This window comes from Scyliorhinus canicula, chromosome 10 (genome assembly GCF_902713615.1).
Source record: "Scyliorhinus canicula chromosome 10, sScyCan1.1, whole genome shotgun sequence".
Taxonomy (NCBI): domain Eukaryota; kingdom Metazoa; phylum Chordata; class Chondrichthyes; order Carcharhiniformes; family Scyliorhinidae; genus Scyliorhinus; species Scyliorhinus canicula.
The window spans coordinates 132,158,545-132,179,419 of NC_052155.1; the positions used below are offsets into that span (position 1 = coordinate 132,158,545).

At 44.3% G+C, this 20,875-nt stretch overlaps 1 protein-coding gene across 1 annotated transcript in view; it reads right to left on the reverse strand.

The window, feature by feature from the left end:
* The window catches only part of csmd3b (CUB and Sushi multiple domains 3b), a 2,394,280-nt gene that overhangs the window by 278,805 nt on the left and 2,094,600 nt on the right, over positions 1 to 20,875 (reverse strand). The window contains exons 36-38 of the mRNA XM_038809755.1: positions 12,408 to 12,524; positions 6,851 to 6,964; positions 4,776 to 4,871 (exon numbers count right to left, since the gene is read on the reverse strand). Of these exons, the coding sequence (XP_038665683.1) occupies positions 4,776 to 4,871; positions 6,851 to 6,964; positions 12,408 to 12,524 (327 nt within the window). The remainder of the gene's footprint in view (positions 1 to 4,775; positions 4,872 to 6,850; positions 6,965 to 12,407; positions 12,525 to 20,875) is intronic.

Consider the following 20,875-nt stretch of genomic DNA (forward strand, 5'->3'; position numbering starts at 1 on the left):
CTCCTGCCAACAACTCGCCCATTAGTCTAATATGAGGTTTTGAAATCCTTAATCAGGAAAATAAAATCAACAGTTACTTGGAGAGGTTGGGGCTAATTAAGGAAAGCCAGCACAGATTTGTAAATGGCAGAGTGTGCTTGAATATGGAACTGAATTTTTTGATCAAGTAACATTGACAAAATATGTTGTCTACATGGCTTTCATAAAAGACCGAGAAACAAAATTGAGGCTTAAGGAACGAGGAGGGGGTGGCAGTGTGAACGTTGGCTGAAGGAGAATAATAGGCATTTTGTGGTAGATGGCTGTTTTTCACACTGGAGGACGTAAGACAGTGGGGTGTTTCTCAATGGTCATTTCTAGGACGCTGTTTTCTTTTGCTGTATATAAATGGCTTGGAACACAGAGTAATTTGTTGATGATATGTAACTTGCAGGAATGGAAAACAATAATGAGGATGATACAACTTGCCTGCAACAAGACAATAAAAAGCTCACAGAACAGGCAGACAAATGGCAGTTGAAATTCAATAGAGAGATGTGTAAGGTAATGCAGTTTGACAGACGGAGTGAAGAGAGGCAAGACCAAATTTATTGCAAAATTCTAAAGAACAGGAATAGAGAGACATGTGGGTGTATTTGAAACGATTTTTGAAGGTGACAGAAAATATTGTGAGAGTGGTTGGCAAAGCAAATGAGGCCTTGGACTTCATAGATGCATTGATTACAAAAGCATGGAAGTTATGCTGTACCTATATAAATCTCTGTTCAGGTCCTAATTTGAGCACTATGCCCAGTTCTGATCACCACACTTAAGGAAAAATGTGAAGGTTCTTGAGAGGGTGCAGAGGAGATTTACCAAATGCTTCCAGCAATGGAGGGTGGGGGTGGCAGGGAGTGGGGGTTAGTTACAAGGTTAAGAGGTTAAGTTAGAAAGTCTGGCGTTGATCTCCTTGGAGCATTGAGGGGAGATTGGATTGAGGTATACAGGATTATGACTAGCTTAGATAAGGTTGACAAGGAAAAACTCTTCTCATTAATTGATTGTACAAAGACTAAGGAACTAAGGGTCTAAGCGACACAGATTCAAGATTTTGGGCAAAGAGATGCAGGGGGAATGTGAGAAAGAGCTTTTTTACACAGCGAGTGGCAATGTCCTGGACCACGCCACCTACCAGGGTGGTGAAGGTAGAAACAATGAGTTATTTTGAATGCTGGGGCGGCACAGTAGCACAGTGATTAGCACTGTTGCGTCACAGCACCAATGTTCTGGATTCAATTCCCGCTTTGGCATCATCTGTACTTACCCCGCGCACTCTTTATCCTTCCGCCGCCCCGCTGTATCCATTCGCAGGGGCGGCTGAGGGGCATAATGGCCTGCGCATGCGCGGGTTTTACGCAAATGCGTGATGACGTCAGCCGCGCATGCGTCAGCCGTCGCAAACTCTGGCTAGCGGGCTTAACGGAGTTCACGGCCGCGGGATGCTAGCCCCGACCGGGGACCAGAATCTGGCGTTTTTGACGCCAGTCTTACGATTTCTCCCGGGTGCGGAGAATCACGCCCCTGGACTCTCTGCCCACGCTCCGGCCGTGATTTTGGCACGAGGTCCAGCTCATTATCTCAGTTGAGATTGTTTTTAATAACTGGAAAGAACAGTTTGCTTTAGTTGATTTGATTGACATATTTAATTGATTATAATAAAATATTCTTTGTGGTCACTTTTGCCAATATCTCTATGTTTATTTGTGCAAGATTAAGAGGGGTGAAGTATTTGAAGCCCCCATCATTTATACTTTAAAGGTCTGTATGATTGACACTTTCAGAGAGTTGGAGAAACAAGTTTCTGTTTTTGAAAGTAAATTGGGGAATTGGTGTTTTTTCTCAGCAATTCCACAAGTCATTGGTCTGTACTTGGTGTGTACGAGGTGAATAGGCATGGAAGTGACATGTGGTGAAATGGGGCTATAAGAGGCCGGAGTGGTGGGTGGGAGCAGGAGTTGTCATGGAGGTAGCATGGGGAGTGAGTGGGAGCATATGGAAGGTGTGGAGGGTGAGGGCTATAGGGCCCAACAGCCTTTAATAAAACTGGGACAAAGTCCCAAGGATAAACTTCTAACCAGTCCTGCTCTGCTTCTGGGGTCAGCGGGCCCAACTCTCTCCTGCATCCACCACTCTGGAATGCAGATCATGTCATTTAGGGCCTTTCTACAGAGGAAACTCTGATGAGTCAGCAACTTTCCGACTCGAGCTTCCCACCTGGGTAGTGGAAATCCAGTGCTATGGATAAATAAGATCAACCTCACCTAGCTTTGGGGCAATGTGTCTGCTGTTGTTTAACAACAATAATAATGGCAGAAGTGGGCATAAATTCAATTCGCAAACTGATAGGTGAGTCAAAAAGGTGAATTTTCTCCTTTTCTGTGACACTCTGTCTTTGCCACAAAAGCAATTTTGGAAAAAAATATATTTTGATTTCTGAAAAACCTGTTGCTTGTTTAAGTATTTTTCAAGAAGGATGTAACAGAGTTCCCTTGGGGAAAATTAAAGTAACCAGATAAGAATGACTTCACCCATTGAGCTCAAGATAATTCAAGGATAGAAGTGGCTAAATTCTGGAACAGAGATTGTGCACAAAGTGGATTTTCTAATAGTTATGAATTATTGTTGGTGACCAGGGAGTGTAGGTTCTATTAGTGACCAGCGATCCATTACTCTGCACTTTTAAATAGCCTTCCGCAGTCAGTAGCACTTATATCAATGGAATAGTGCTAAACTCCGCTTTTGTTGGAGATGATTATTTCTTGGCACTTGAGCGACATGGACACTATTTGCTACTGATCAGCACAAGCCCAAATGTTGTCCATGACTTGAGGACTTTGGACAAAGACAGCTTTGGTATATGAGAAGTGATGAATAATACTGAACATTGTTCAGCCGTCAGAAAATATCCCCATTTCTGACCTTATGATAGATGGAAGATCAAAAGATGGATACTGCTAGGATACTATAGTTACGTCCAGAGACTGAGATGATTGGCCTCCAACAATGATAACAATCTTCCTTTGTCCAAGCTATGCCTCCAACCAGTGAAGGGTTTTCCTCCTTATTCCCATTGTCTCCAGTTTTGCGAGGGATCTTTAATGTCATATTTGAACAAATGCTGCCTTGACATCAAGAACAATCATATTCACCTCACCTAGAGTTCAAAAAAATGAATTGGGTACTCTAAATTTATATAAAAATAAACATGGTCTCAGTGCGGGCAGCCATTGTAAGTGGCCGGCCGGGTCTGCCATTCTATGCCAGAGATGTGGCAATCGTCATGGGCCACGGCAATATCCAGCATATGGAAAAATATGTTCCACGTGTGGCTGTACAAATCCTTTTTCAAAGCAATGTTTTTGCGTCCTCCAGTGGATCAAACAGAGTCAGTCAATGCAATTGATGAGATGCCCCTTGAAGAATTATTTTTTATTGATCTGATTTCAACCAGGGACACGATGAGTCCAAATGTGAAAACTGAAGAAGTCTTACTGACTAGGTGTGACAATAATGATGATGAAGCTGATACCATCGAAAACAGATGGACAATTCCAGTGTTGCTGAACGACATACTGATAAAACGCAAGCTCAACACGGGTGAGGGGGCAAACCTCCTCAGTCTGCGGGTCAAACTGAAAGTCGTCAATGAACAGAGACTGCTGATAGACTACAGTGGGATTGAGATTGAGAGGCTGAGTGTATGTGAACGAGAAGCAGTGGTACACAACAGAAGTCGCCTAGTACCATTCTCCATTATGGACACAAAACAAGTGTTTAACATTGGGGATCTGGAGTCACATGTAGGCCAAACCATGTAAGGTTTCCTTTCCAAAAGGATATCAGTGAATCAGGTTGGTTTTCTCAACAATTGTTGATGGTTTCATGATCGCAATAGAGACTAGCTTTCAATCCCAAATTTATTAATGAACTGAATCTAAGTTCCACCAGTTCCCAGAGCATTGGCCTGTCTTTTTTAAAAATCCTTTCATGGGATGTGTGCATCACTGGCTAGGCTATCATTTTTATTGCCTATCCCTAATTGCTGTTGCAAAGATGTTAGTGAGCCACCTTTTAAACTGCTGCTGTCCATGTCGTGTAAGTACACCCCCAATGCTGTTAGGAAGGAAGTTCCAGAATTTTGACCAGGTGTCAATGAAGGAATGACAACATACTTCCAAGTCAGGATCGTGTGTGGCTTGGATGGGATCTTCCAAGCGGTGTTCCCATGCATCTGCTGCCCTGTTCTTCTCGATGGTTGTGGGTTAGGAACTGCTGTCTCTGGATTACTAGTTCAGTGATGTGACCATTATTGCTACTGCCTCTGGAGTGTGCCACCCAGTGATCCAGTGAAGAACTAGTCAAACTAATTTATTGAAGACAGAAAAACCCCAGACCCTCTGGAATGATAGCCACAAGATGACCAAATAAGCAGAGACAAAGAAGGCTATTTGGCTCATCTATCAAAAAGACAGATGTTCAAAAGTTTATTGAATGATTTTAAGTTTTCTCCTCTATTACTGTCCCTGGGAGTCTATGCCAGTTGTTGACTGTGTTTAGTGTGAAGAAATTCTCCTTAATGCCAATCTTAAATTTGCCTGGTAGAAAAACTGGACTTCCTTCTCAACAAGTCTTTACTTACACATTGCTGTTGCAACAATTACTTCAGATTTTAATCTCTGGCATTGTATTTTGATTTTGTTTTCTATTTTAGTTCAGCCAATAACTCATTAACATACCTTGGTAAACAAAATGAAATCCTTTGGCTGTTATTGGACCAACTGTGATAAACTTGATTGTGATCTGGTTACCAGAACTTAAGGGTAGGGATTCTCCTAAAGCAAAAGATAAGGAATTAGAATATTGAATAAAAATGAAATGCAATTGAATACACTGACTGCACTTCAAAAATAAATGTTATTTTACTCAGAGACTCTGGTAGCCAACAAATATGTAGTAAAATATATTATTTCCATATTTTCTATTTCTGTTTTTCTTTAATATACTAAGTTTAAGCATTGCAATTAGATAACATTCGAAAACAAATCGCTTATTTTAACAAAATTAAAAATATTTCAACCATCTTGTTGCATTTCATGTCATAAATATTAACAAAAAATTGTGCAGTGAATTCCAATGGATAGATTTATGTTCTCGAATAGAGCTGCACAGTGGCACAGTGGTTAACACTGATGCCTCACAGTTTCAGGGACCTTGGTTCAGTTCCGACCTTGGATGATTGTGTGGAGTTTGCACGTTCTCCCCGTCTTTGTGTGGGGTTTCTTCCGGGTGCTCCAGTTTCCTCCCACAGTCCAAAGATGTACAGATTAGGCAGATTGACCATGCTAAATTTCCCCTTAGTGTTCAAAAGGCTAGTTGAGGTTACAGAGATGGGGTGGGGAGTGGGCTTAAGTTAAGGTGCTCTTCAGAGGGTCGGTGTAGACTTGATGGGCCAAATGGCCTCTTTCCACACTGTTGGGATTCTATGATTACACTGGTGCTGGAACTGAATTGAAATACTACACTCAAAGAGACAAACCCAGCAGCAAAGGTTGAGACGTGTTGTTTCTACTACTCTTCACACATTAGCGCTTTCGAATGTAATTTTGAATGTAATTTCATTTTGATGGGCAGTGAACTTACTTCCCCATTAGCAATAGTTACTGAACATCCACCACCCTATTGTGCCAATGCTCCAAAGCTATTATATTTATGCTGGAGTGAGTTAGCAGTAATTGCTGCCCATTGCTGAGTTTCCCCATTAAAGATAATATTACTTGCATTGATCAAGTGCCTTATGGTGCCCCAAAGCATGTTACATACAGCAAATGATTTTGGTGTGAGTTGACTTTTACAGAATGCAATGTAACAACTAAATCCCACGAATTTAGATCAATGACCAGTTAATCTTTTATTATTATTGGTTGAAAAAGGAAAGTTGACCAGGCCAGAAGCTCCCTGTTTTTCTTCGAATAGTGCCATGAATCTTCAACATCGAGCCAAGCCCGCAAGAAGTGCTCATTTTATTACAAGAGAATGCTGAAGCCAAATGAAGCAGTTAACATTCCTTTGAGGCATGCAAAAGAACTACATATTTATTATGTTATAATCAAATGGATTTAGTCTTATTCACAACACAATAAGGCTTAATTAGCAATAGGTGCCCCCATGGTGCCCTGGCCCGCGATCGGGGCCCACCGATCCGCGGGCGGGCCTGTGCCGTGGGGGCACTCTATTCCTCCGCGTCAGCCTTGTACTGATTCGCGATGGCCGACATCAAGATGAACCCCCCCAGCGCATGCGCGGGGATGATGCCAGGACACGCTGGCGCTCCTGCGCATGTGCCAACTCGCGCTGGCCGGCGCAGCGCAAACCACTCCGACGCCCGCCACACCCCCAAAGGGGCGGAGGATTCCGCATCTTTGGGGCGGCTCAACATCGGAGTGGTTCCCGCCAGGGTTTGCGCCGTTTTTTCCCACCCCGACGATCTGCCCAGAATCCCGCCCATATATTCCAGGAAAAATGTGCATTGAAGGAATTAAGATAAAACTGTCATTCAACAGGTGCCACTGTTGAGGAGATAGGTTTATGCAACTTAAAACAACCATTGTGATGTGCTCTTAAATTACAAATACACACTCTGTCAAAGTTGCTCTAATAAGTAGAATCAAGAACCCAGAGGAAATAGTACATTTGTCCACAAGCACAGATTTTACAAAACATGTTTTGTAATAGTGGTAAAATAAATAAAATAGAGGACAGTGACCGGAGAACAAGTGAGACATAAAAACCTAAAGGGAATAGCTGTCCACACCTGAATGTGACCCTGACAGTGAAGTCAACAGTGAAGCTTGCTGAGTCGGTCCATCGTATATATCAACGACATCATGCAGGGCGGTCTGAAAAAACACAAACTGGCCAAACACCACTGTCGGAGGAGCAGCATAGATAACAGGAGAGAGAGGGAAAATGAAGAGAAGTTAGAGGTTTATTTTTACAAAATATCCAACAGCAAAAGAATCCTAACAAAGCTAAAAAATAAAAAAAAAACATTTTGTACATTTCATCTGAAGTTGTATTGTATCCTGGAACAGACACATGTGAAAAATGTGGAAAGTGAGACCCATCTGGAATGGAGGCAGAGGTCAGACTGATCTGCATCGAGACCACCGCCTTCATGCATGCATTTTCAATACATCACAAAAGGCAAATCACTTAAATATTTTCTGAAGATAATTTTGGCCGGTGACAGTCTGGGGATTAGTGGCATATACACACATCTCGCATGAATTCACATTCTCAGCAATCACTCTGATAAAGCCAAAACACTGCATGCGACAGAAGCTACATTTATATGTGCTGTGTTTGACAAATTCCAAAATTTGGTCAAAGAGAAAGTTGCATTGGAGCTTTTGGAAGACTGAATTGCCATCATTTCGTATGATTATTGCAGTGGCCGTCTGAAAGTACTGTAGCTGTTTCAGATATTCATGATGTCTTGTAGATCAATATTTGATAACTCTGTGGGTCACAAAAAATCTGATCCCTTCCACAGGTTGGTATTTATTATGATCAACTTGCTATATTTTTGACTGAAATACTAGACACTTAACATTGTTCTGAAAAGTTAATGACAATAAAATAAATGTATTTTCCAGCGAGCATTATTGAGCACAGAAGTACAAGATGTGAACTATTTTTAAAAGTTATCCTTCAATCGGGTCACTGCATATAGGTAAGCAGACTTCAGGACCAAAGCCATACCAGTAATTCTCATTAGTTAGTTCAGTAACAGTGGCTCATTAACAAAGAGTATGGAACTCACTCCCACAAAAGTAAGTTGCAGTTGTTAGCTCAATTAATCATCTTAAATCTGAGCTTGTTTTTTTTAGCCAAAGTTATCAAAGAATTTGGAGCCATTTAGTAAAGTGGCTGGAGTTGGGATACAGCTCGACCATGATTTCCATGAATGGAGCTGCCAGACTCTGACCAGGTTACTCCTTGCAGTTCATAGCTCACAATAAATATTTAAAAGCTAGATTTGTCTCTTCAATTTGAAAATGAAAAATGAATGAAAATCACTTATTGTCACGAGTAGGCTTCAATGAAGTTACTGTGAAAAGCCCCTAGTCGCCACATTCCGGCGCCTGTCTGGTACGGGAATCGAACCGTGCTGCTGGCCTGCTTGGTCTGCTTTAAAAGCCAGCAATTTAGCCTAGTGAGCTAAACCAGGCCCTTTTTGTTGCGATAACAATTAATTGTTGATAACAGGTTTAAAGCTATCCGTGAATTTGTAATGTGCGCTCTGGTAAGTCAAGATATTATTCAAAAAACAGTGTTATAATCGTGCATTTCTGAGTTAAAACAAAGGTTTAGGATGAATAAAGTTGCTTCCCTTTCACCTTGCAAATTTACAAGAGCTTTCATGTTTTGTGAAAACTTTCTCAGATTGGAAGGATTGATGAATTGCTACAAAATAACAACGTGAAAGACTTGACCTTAAGTCGGTAGTAAGTAATGAGAAACTGTTCTTATGCTTCAGTCAGTCAACAAAAAAATGATGGAAGGTAAAGCAATGACACCTGAAAGAAAATTACAATATTAAACTAAGGGCGGAATTTTTGCGGCCCCTCTCATCAGCAAGATCTTCCGGTCGCGCCCAAGTCAATCGAGTTTTGAGTGGCTCCCAACACGTTTACTTTTAAAACTAAGGTAGAGTTTCTTAACCTTCTCATCGACCAGAAAACTAAAACCAAACAAAACACTTAGGAAATTGATCTTAATTTCACAAATAATTTCATTTTTATTTCATTTAATGCGAAAATACCTATTTATGAAGCAGAACATGCTGTACATTTAGAGAACTTCCTGAAGGGCTATATATCAACCTGTATGCTACTCATATGCTGATGATTCGATTCTCTGATGTTTAACAGTTATCAGTCATTTTAATGTCAGCATAAGGTCAATGAAAATTATGAATCAAGTTGTGTTTACAATAGACTGTTGCCTGGGGTATCCACCATACTCATGCGAGTCATTTATCTTTGGGGCTGAAGCCATCAGTCTGTTAAATAGTACTGCTATTCGTCCTTTCAACAGAGTAATGAATCATTAACAAAGCCACAGGACTGCACATTTTTAACACAGCGTAAGTGAGAGAAAAATATTCTCACTTGACAGCTTTCACATTTTTTCTTCATTAAAATATGACTCAGAATCTTGGCGCTTGACACATAAATGTTACTTGAACCGAATGAAGACCAAATGGATAATGAGAAAATAAGTCATGCATCGATCAAGCTTTGGCTCATACACTGGAATGGGAAAAGAAGCTTGAATCAAACAATCAACGATAGATTAGTGCCAGATTTTGTATTTCTACCCGGATACAAATGACACTATTCACTGAATTTTATTACTTTGATTTTTTGTTTCAAATGTTAATTGACATATTCATCTCAGAATAGTAAGAAAATTGATAAAATAAAAGACAAAGTGAAAATGAGATATAGAAATCCTATATGTTCTCTGCAAAAAGTGCATGAAAACAAGGGGCGTGATTCTTCCGTAATCGGCGGTGCGGGCAACTCCGACGGGACGGAGTGGCATGAACTACTCCGGTGTTGGGCCGCCCCCAAAGGTGCGGAGATTCCGCACCTTCATGGGCTAGTCCCGCCCCGGAGTAGTTTGCGCCTCGCCGGCCGGCGGGAAAGAGACTTGGCACCACGCCAAACCCCGCCAAAGGGCATCTGCCGGCCGACGCGAGTTGGCGCATGCGCAGGAATGCCATCGTGTGCTGGTGTCAACCCTGCACATGCACAGAGGGCTTTGTTTCCGCACCGGGAATGGCGGACCAGTACAGCCTCCGGTGCGGAAGGATAGAGTGCCCCCACGGCAGAGGCCCGCCCGCGGATCGGTGGGCCCCGATCGTGGGCCAGGCTACCGTGCGGGCACCTCCCGGGGCCAGGCCCCCCCCCTCCCTCCACCCAAGAACCCCGGAGGCCGCCCGCTCAGCCAGGTCCCGCCGGTAAGGACCTACTCTAATTTACGCCGGTAGGACTGGCTAAAGACGGGCGGGACTTCGGCCCATCACGGGCCGGAGTATTCGGGCAGCTCCAGGGTCCATTGAGTCACACCGGACCCCGCCATTCTCCGAGGTGGGCAGCGCGACTCACGCCGGGCCGATTTTTGGGGGGCCGCAGAATTTGGAAGGGGGGGGGACCAGGATTCATACTGACCCCAGGCGATTCTCTGACCCGGCAGGGGGTCGGAGAATCCCGCCCCAGGTTCCCAAATGTGAATATTTCTTCTCCCCCTGAGACAGTTACTTCAGAACAGTTACATTATTTTAATTAGCCTTTCCTCACCGAACCCTGCTTCAAGATATAGACTGCAGCACAATATAACATTGGGCCTGAACTTCCATGAGTGGCAATCTGCTTCTAGGTTTTACTTTAAAATCTTTCCGATTCTTTCTTGCTCAACCTTCTAACTCAGGCCGGGCGAGAACTATACAGAGTAGCGTGCTCCTGGGGTCTTCAGTTGGAGACTTGTTGTCGGATGCAAGGTTCCACCAGCTGTCATAACTCAAGTATGTTCAAACGTACCACTTTCCATCAGGGAGAAGATTGGTTTGTCAGACATGTGGCAAGAATTTGGACACGGAGGTGGGGTAACAGGCAGTCTAGAGTGTTGGGAATGTGGTGCTGGGGATCAGGCACCTTGGTGGGGGGGGGGGGGGGGGGGTCAGCCACTGCAATGTAAGACCACTTGGGGAGAGCAGGTGCTCAGGCAATCAGACAAATGGGGTTGTGGGGAGGGGGGGGGGGAAAGCATTGGACAGTTGACAAGAGGTTGGACAGTCGTGAGGGGGGAGGGATTCCAGCATTTGTGGTGTGTGGGGGGGTAGAATGGGGAGTGTAAGGTTGGGCCTGTGGCATGGTTGGAGGGAGCCCAATGGAGTGGTAGTCAGTAGTTAAGTGCAGTCGTCTGGAGGATGGGGAGGTCCTATGGGAGGATGGGGGAGTCCCTTGGAGGGTCAGTGTTGGTCTGTAATATAATCACCCAGAAAAGTAGAAGTAGTTTTAATTCTTCTAAGTTTTCTGCAAAACTATTGATCGAAAACGGTCAGAATCATTAGAAACAATATAAATCAACACAAAAGCAGAAAATACTGGACAATCTCAGCAGGCCTGACAGTATCTGTGGAGAGAGAAGAATCTGGATGACTATTGATCAACATATGGGGCGGGATTCTCTCAGCCCGGGGCTGGGCCGGAGAATCCCCGTGACTGGCGCGAATCGCGCCACGCCGGTTTGACGGCAGAACGCGGTTCTCCGCAGAGTGGAGAATCGGCGCCATTGGCGCCGCCGTGGTTGGTGCGCTGCCGATCGGGGGCTGCTCTATGCTGCTGGCCCGCTGATTTTCTGCCTGGAATGGGCCGAGCGGACGTTGTTAAAACGCCGTGTCCCGCCGACGCCGTCCATACCTGCTCTCAGCCGGCAGGACCTCGGCGTTGGGTCCAGGGGAGCCCTGTGATGGGAGAGGGGGGGTCCGACCCCAGGGGGGGCCTCCGATATGGCCTGGCCCGCGATCAGGGCCCACCAATCGGCGCGCCGACCATTCTGGCTGGGGGCATTGTTTCTTCCGCGCAAGCCCCTGTAGTCCTGCGGCATGTTGCGTCAGGGCCGGCGCGTTGAAGGAAGCCACAGCGCATGCGCACCTTGGCGCCGGTGCCACTGTGCATCCCGCGGCACACATTATGACACCGGGGGCGGCAGCTGGAGCGGAGTGAACCACTCCAGTGCCATGCTGGCTCCCTGTAGGGGCCAGAATTGCTGATCCTGATGCCTGATTTGAAACGCGACGGCTTTTCCGACGGCAACACTTAGCCTCAGGATCACAGAATCCCGCCCATGTTGCCTGGCTGTACTGAATGATCAATTTGTCCAAGGTGACCTCCCAACATGCATAGCACCAGCTGGTAGTTGCCAAAATTTGCTCAGGCCAGAAAGGAGAGCAACCAAGAGGTAGCAAATAATGAGGTAGTCCAACGGATGTGTGGGAGCCAAAGTATCCTTCTCAGACTGAAGGGCAAGAGAAACCACCAGAAACCAATTTCCATTCTCACAACCAAGCAGGCTGTGATGATGAAGAAAAAAACGAAAAGGAAAAATTCAAGTAAAAGGTCGAAAGAAGCAATTTTCCCTTTATTTTGAATCTGCAATCATGATTTTCAAATCTACTTTAGAAATATAGTGGTCAAGAACAATAATCCTATATCTCAAAGAAAATATACCATATCAACAGCTCAATACCATGCAAACCTCAAGCCATTCAGTAAATATTGAATGGTAGCTTCACTCACCAAACTCTCTGGAGACGGTGATAGAATAAACACAATTGTGTCCAGTGCTATAATTTCTGGGGTAATTTGGTGACAGCACTGTGCCATCAGAACCTGTTGATCGACTTCCACATGGAGCTGAAAGATACAATTGTATTCCACAAATTATTTCACACATATTAACAAGTTGAAGTTCACTCTGATAAAATAAATAATTGTGATACACAGCAAATTTCTCCAGAAAGCAAAATAAATATTTTCAGGCATTTGTTATGCTTCTAGTTTTAAGTTCCAAAACATGCTTCAATTTATTATTTCTCTGACTCAGTGATAGCTTCTTGCTTCAACAAAGCCAGCCTACATGCACTGGTAAGGATGAATGCTCACTGCAGTGGTATTCTGAAACAGTGAGAAAATCTTGCAGTGAATTGCAATAAATCCAGGCTGGAAATCCCAAAGCACTTTGAAATATGTCTGTTTGATTGCAGCAAGCAGAAACTAAGCTTTCCTTAGTTATAAGTCAGGAGTGTTTGTGATCATGTGGAAAGCCTCAAATAAGTGGTGGAGGAAAGAATTAGACTTCCAGCTGTGTTAACCGGGCTCAAGTTCAACGGTCGAGCTGTGTGGAATGGATATGGGCGCGATTCTCCGCCCCCCCACGCCAGGTGGGAGAATAGCGGGAGGGCATCCCGACATTTTTCACGCCCCCCCCCGCTATTCTCCCCCCCCCCCCACGCCCGACCCACGCCACAAATCGCCGCTCGTCATTTTTTACGGCAAGCGGCGATTCTCCGAGGCCGATGGGCTGAGCGGCCGGGCCTTCATGCCCGTTTCAACACGGCAACAAACACACCTGCTCGCTGCCGTCGTGGAACGGGTGCCAGATGCCCATTTGGGGCATCTGGGGGCCCGATTGGCACGGCAGTACCGCGGCCATGCCAAGGGGGCATAGGCCCGCGATTGGTGCCCACCGATCGCGGGCCGTGCATCCGTAACGGATGCACTCTTTTTCCTCCGCCGCCCCGCAAGATCAAGCCGCCACGTCTTGCAGGGCAGCTGAGGGAAAATACGCTAACTGCGCTGCGCAGTAACTAATTAAAATCTTTATTGTCACAAGTAGGCTTACATAAATACTGCAGTGAAGTCACTGTGAAAAACCCCTAGTTGCCAAACTCCGGCGCCTCTTCGGGTACACTGAGGGAGAATTCAGAATGTCTTATTCACCTAACAGCACGTCTTTTGGGACTTGTGGGAGGAAACCGGAGCACCCGGAGGAAACCCACGCAGACACAGGGAGAACATGCAGATTCCGCACAGAGAGTGACCCAAGCCCAGAATCGAACCTGGGACCCTGGCACTGTGAAGCAACAGTGCTAACCACTGTGCTACATTGCCGCCACTGTTACTCGTCAATAGATGGTAAACCTGTAAGAAAGCAGACTCAAAATGTTGATATATTCATGATTGCAATCAGAGGGCAGCACGGTGGAGCAGTGAGTTAGCCCTGTTGCCTCACGGTGCCGAGGTCCCAGGTTCAATCCCGGCTCTGGGTCACTGTCCGTGTGGAATTTGCACATTCTCCCCGTGTTTGCGCGGGTTTCATCCCCACAACCCAAAAGATGTGCAGGCTAGGTGAATTGGCTATGCTAAATTGCCCCTTTATTGGAAAAAATTAATTGGGTACTCTAAATTTTTTTTTAAATGATCGCAATCAGACTCACCATTCATCCAACAGCCAATCCAGTATTACATAGGCTCATTAATATTTCACTGCAGTATTCCATCTGCCCTGCAGCAAGCAAACTTAAAGACAATCATTAAGGGCATGTTTTTGTTTATGGACCTTTCCATGCGAGTGATGTCAACACACCAGTCTATTTTACTTGGGGTGAGCAATATTTCCAGATAACTACACTTGGCTCTGATTTCACATGGGACATCACAAAAGTCAGGCATGGTAGACTTGTATTTTCATAACTAAAACATGGGGTCTTAATATCCTGACAAAGTGACAGCTGCTTTTATATTGCACTCAATGCCGTGCTGTCCTCATAAATTCAGCGGTAATAACAAAGTAAATATGTCACATTTGTTGTTGCCGGTAGCCAGGAAGAGCCAGTAAGGATTGGGTTCACAACACTTTAATCTGTAATGCATTGGCGCATGAGGAAAGTGCTACAGACCCAGAACTTTGTGAGTTGAAATGCAGTTGGGACAGAAAACAGACCTTGATGACACAATGGAACACAGTCAGGTGAAAGAAATCAGTCAGATTGACAGATTCCACTTTAATCTGTGCTCCTATTTCTCAACTACCCGGGAAAACTCACAATCAACAAGTATCCAATCTCTACTATCCTATCCATGTATGGCATGTGTGTTCGTAATATTGGCTCACAAATAACCTGCAGAAAAACAAAACAGCCTTGAAACCTTTTATTGATCATCCACTTATTGTATGCAATTCCAACTACAAAACATCTTAATTGCTGGCAAAACACAGCACAGCTGAAGGATAAGGGCCAGAATTTTGAGGCCTTTGAGGATAGAGCAGTGGAGGAAAAGTTGGCAAAATGGTGCCTCGTGTCTTCCCATGACCATTCTATTTTGCCAGTAATGGAAAATGTGGCAGATGGTCCACACACGTGGAGGCCCCATTAAGCCATTTATGTGGCTAAGTAAGACACCTCTTTCTAATGGCACTTTACCAATGACTGTTGTGCCCTCTACTGCATAAGGAGGTGGCCAGATAAACTGGCAGCCTCCCAGTGGGCTCCAGTTGGGAGGGAATCTACTTTTTCCGCACTCTGTACCCCACAAAGAAGCCCACTGGTGCCGCCTGTTCTCAGCAACATGCCATTCTCCCTTGCTAGAGTCGACCTGAAAGTTGCTGCCCCCGTGGACCCCACTTACCTGTTTGGGAAAATGCACTCCCATCAATACGCCCTCATCCTCCTCACCGAACCCCAGCATTGGACATGGCTTCGGGCCCTCTGATTGGCCTTCAACAAAATGGGCTACAGTACTGAATTGGCTATCACTCATACAATCTGTCTTCTGATCTCACCGCTCACTGAAGGCTGGGTCGCTCCACTCTTCCCACCTTTGGCCTGCTGTCTCTAAAAACAATTTAGAAGAATTTTCCCATGGTGGCAGAGGTGGATTTGGGACAAGAGTGCTGGAAAAATAGTGGAAAATGCCATAGGTCAGGATCCCAATGTCTAAGGCAATTAAATGGCAATTTTTCCCATACTTCAATTTTCTTACCAGGTTGAATAAGAAGCCTCAGACTAAAGGTGCAAAAGCAAACAAGAGAAGCAAAGAGAGATGATAAAAAAATATTGACAGCCAACAACATAAAGGGGAATCCCAAAGTACTGTACAGGCATATAAATACCAACATGGTGGTAAAAAGAGTAGGGCTGATTAGGGACCTAAAAGAGAACTTATTCATGGAAGCAAGGGGTACAGCTGAGGTATTAAATGGATACTTTGCATCTGTCTTTAAGAATGAAGCAGATGTTATCCATCCAAGGGGACAGAGGAGGAAACTCTGACACTAGAAGGGTTCAAAATCAATAAGAAGGAAATGTTGAACAGACTGTCAGTACTTAAAATTGACAAGGTACTGTGACCGGATGAAATGCATCCAAGGATATCGAAGGAAATGAATCTGGAAATTGCAGGGCACTGGCCATTACCTTTCAGTCTTCCCTCGACTCAGGGGAGGACTGAATAAATGCAATCATTACTCCCTTGTTTAAAAAACTTTGTAAGGATCAGTCCAGCAATTACAGAGCAGTCATTTTAACTTCATTGGTGGGCCATAGAAATAATAATTTCAGACAGAATTGGTAGTACCATGGGAAAATGTGGGTGGATTAGGAAGAGCCAGTATGGATTTCTAAAGGAGAACTTGTATTTAACGAACTTACTGGGATTTGTTCAAGAGATAATAGAAAGTGTTAATAGGGGTAATGCTGTTGATGGAGTTTACATTGACTTTCAAAAGGCATCCAATACAGTGCCACACAACAGACTTGTGAGAAAGGTTATTGATCATGGAATACAAGGGACAGTAGCAACATGAATACAAATGTGGCTGAGTAATAGGAACTTGAAAGTAATTGTCAATGGATATTTTTATGGCTGGAGGAAGCTTTGTTGTGGAGTGCCACAGAGATCAGTATTGGGACCCTTTTCCTCGTATATATTAATTATCTGGATCTTGGTGTGCAGGGGGCAATTTCAAATTTTGCAGATGATACGAAAGTTGGAAATACTGTAAACTGCGAAGAGGACAACATAGAAACTCAGAAGGACATAGACAAATTTGTGGAATGGGCAGTTGGGTAGGAGATGAATTCAATGATGTGAAGTGTGGGGTGGTGCATTTTGGTTCGAAGAACACTAACAAACATAATAAAATAAGGGGGTAAATTCTTAGGGAGGTGTAGGAGCAGAGAGACCTGGGTGTATATGTGCATAGAGCATTGAAGGTGACAAGACAGGTGGAGAGAGCAGTTAAAAAGCATATCGTAAATCTGGAATACTATGTACAGTTCTGGGTACCACACTATAGGAAGGACATGAAGGCATTGGAGAGTGCAGAAGAGGTTTAGAAAAATAATTCCAGGATGGGAAACTTCAGTGATGAGGATAGTTTGCAGAGCTGGGACTGTTAACCTTGAAGAGAAAGAAGCTTAGAGGAGATTTGATAGAAATGTTCAAAATCATGTGGGGACTGGGCAGAGTAAATAGGGAGAAACGGTTCCCGCTCATTGAAGGATCAAGAATGAGAGGGCACAGATTTTATGTAATTTACAAAAGAAATAGATGCGAGAATACACTTTTTCCATTAGCGAGTCGTTCTGACCTGGAATGCACTGCCTTGAACTGTGGTGATGACAGGTTCAATTAAGACATTCAAGAGGGCATTAGATGATCATTTGAACAGAAACAATATGAGGAAAAGGCAGGGGAATGGCACTAAGTCATAACGCTCATTTGAAGAATCGATGCAAACACAATAAGGTGAATGGTCTCTTTCAGCAGGATAACAATTGTTTGATTTGTGATTATTAAAGCCTAGGGTATTATCTGCTTTATTAACTACTCTCTCAACCTGATCTGTTACCTTCAATGACTTATGCACAGAAACATCAAGATCCCTCTGCTCCTGCACACCGTTCAGAGTTGTACCTTTTATTTTATATTCTCTTCATGCCCTTCCTGCCAAAATGAATCACAACACATTTCCCAGCACCGATCTTCATCAGCCACCTCTGCACCCACTCGAACAACTTGTCCATCTCATTTTCAAAGTGCTGCTCTATCCTCTTCACAGTTCACAATGCTTCCAATTATTACATCGTTTGCAAATTTTGAAAATGTGCCCAATTCACCAAGGTTTAGGTCATTAATATATACCTGGAGAACTCCGCAACAAACTTTCCGCCAGTCTAAAAAAAATCATTAACCACTACTCTCTGTTTCTGGTTATTCAGAAAATTTTGCATCCAAGTTGTTGCTTTACCTTTATTCCACGAGCTATAACTTTGCTCACAAGTTTGTTGGGCTGCACTGTGTTCCTCATGGAAATTCGATTTGGAAGTCAGTGTACATGACAACAACAAAAATGCCCTCATCAAGCTACTCTGTTACCTTTTCAAAAAATTCCAACAAGTTAAACAACTTTTTTCCCTTTACAAATGTGTGTTGGCTTTCCTTAATTAATTCACATTTGTCCATGTGACAGTGATGTTTGTCCTGAATTATTGTTTCTAGATGTTTCCCCACCACCAAAGTTGAGTTGCCTGTAGTTGCTGGACTTATCTTTACTACCTTTTTTGAACAAGGACATAATATTTGCAATTCTCCAGTATTCTAGAACCATCCCTGAATCTAAGGAAGACTGGAAAATTATCGTCAATGCATCTGTAATTTCCACCCTCACTTCCGGGAGTATCCTTGGATACATGGCATTCGGTCCTTGTGCTTTATCAACTTTAAGCATCAGCAGCCTAAAATACCTCCTTCTTAACACTTTTTAAAAACATTTAGAGTACCCAATTTTTTTTCCCAATTAAGGGGCAATTTACGGTAGCCAATCCACCTATCTGCACATTTTTTGGGTTGTGGGGCCGAAACCCACGCAGACACGGGGAGAATGTGCAAACTCCACACTGACAGTGACCCAGAGCTGGGATCGAACCTGGGGCCTCAGCGCCGTGAGGCAGCTGTGCTAACCACTAGGCCACCGAGCTGCCCTTTTCTTATCACTTTACTGTGCCTGAATGATCTCTTCTTTGAAAGTAGCCCATTGTTCAGCTCCTGTTTTTTATGCCAACCTTTGATGCCAATTTATTCAGCCCAGGTCCATTAAAGTTGGCTTTCCTTAGCTCTTCTTACTCTGGATTGTCTTGTCCTTTCCTATATCCAACCAAAACTTTAAAATACAATCTTATTGTCCCCTAAATTTTCCTCTACTGATATTTGATCCACTTGACCCACCACATTCCCAAGAACCATGGCTGGGATTCTCCGAGTCTCCACGCCGGACTCGCGTTCGGCACAGGGGTAGAGAATGGGCATCAGACCTGCGATCGGGTCTGACGCCACTCCCGTGATTCTCCGGGGCCCGGAGAATCCTCGGCAATCGCGCTCGGTCGACGCGGCGCCGGTCGGGAACCATTGAAAGTGGCCCCCGCGGCGATTGTCGGCCAAGTTCCTGCCGGCATGGTTCATTCATGGTTCCACCCGGTGGGAGCTCGGAGTGGCGGCTGTGGACTCAGTCTTGGCGGAGAATCACCGCGGGGGCCTCTTTTAATGGCTCCCTACCGGAGTCGCATCGACCGCACACGTGCAATTGGTGGCGATTCTCTGATCCCCGGAGAATCACGGGAGCGGCGTTGGACCCGATCATGGTCTGACACCCATTCTCCGCCCCCGTGCCAAGCGGGATTGCGGCGCGGAGGCTCGGAGAATCCCGGCCCATATGATTACACCTTTTTTATTCCTTTGTTCTAGCCAAACAGATTCTGTCCTTAACTTCTTGGAGACATCCTCTTTCTCCAGCATTGCAGTGCTCTCTGCTATATTAGAGCTAGATTCTCTGGCCTCCCCACGGTGGATCTTTTGGCAGTGGAAGACGACTCACCGTTGAATGGAGGCGGGATCTTCTTTCTTAAAAAATAATTTTAGAGTATCCAATTCATTTTTTCCAATTAAGGGTCAATTTAGAGTGTCCAGTCCATCTAGCCTGCACATCTTTGGGTTCTGGGGGAGAAACCCACATAAACGCAGGGAGAATGTGTAAACACCACTCGGACTGTGACCCAGAGCCGGGATCGAACCTGGGACCACGGTGCCATGAGGCAGCAGTGCTAACCACTGTGTCACCGTGCTGCCCTGTGGCGGGATCTTCTGGTCCCGCCACTGTCGATTTCCACTGAATCCACCCCAGGTCACCAGGAAAGCCACAGCCGGTGTGTGCCGTCGGCGGGACCGGACGATCCGCTGTGCATCTTGTGCATGTGCTTGTAATGTGAAGATGCTCATCAGTAAAAAGATTAATATGGAACCGGAGAATGGTACTGCCCCCCCGTATAATGTGTCGAGTCACATGGTAGTAGACTTGGAGAAAACACTCTGGAAGCAGCTAATATCTGGGAATAGTTTATGTTTAAATATACAAGTCTCAAGATCCTCATTGAAACATCTAAAGAAACAATATCAAAACACTCTTCTTAATTAATGAAGCCCATCCCGCCAGCTTTTAAAATATTTCCTCAAAACCTTGTGTGCAGGAATATTTAACAATCAGTCTGGTCCTTCTTTGAATGAATTGTCTGTTATAACTACAATATCATATTCCTACATGGCAATCTGTATCTGTAACTCAATCATATTTACCACTCTGTGCATCCACGTACCTTAACATTAACCCTAACTTCATTACTTTCTCTCTTACTCCACCTATAACTTAATATTCCTTACTCTAGTGCTGTCTATTATTTACAGTGTTATGTGCACCTTGAAATCCCTCTCTGCTAATTCCTCCTGGTTCCCACATCCTGAACAAGTTAGTTTAAACCCTCAAGGTTGCAAGCCACTGAAACCTCTGTTCACTTGGTGGGACAAGAAGAATCTGTCAGCCTGAACGGCTGGAAAATTCCGGCCAGTATTTCCAAGCTTTGAATATTGTTTTAATTACCCAGAAGCATGGGAAACCTAGTTCCCCGTTAGCTTCTCCATGGCAATGCCTTGGCCAACAGAGTTGACCTTCCAACCCATCCGCACCCTGTTCCTCCTGTTGTGTTAGTTGTGGTGATGTTTGAAATTTGGCATTCTTGTGTCTGTCATGATGAGTACAAGATGAAAAGCTTCAGCAAATATCTCTCTTTTCAGCAATATGAAAATACTAACAGTGTTAAGAGAAAAATTGAGGAAGTTTTTGAAGTATATTCAGGAGAATTTTCTTCATCAGT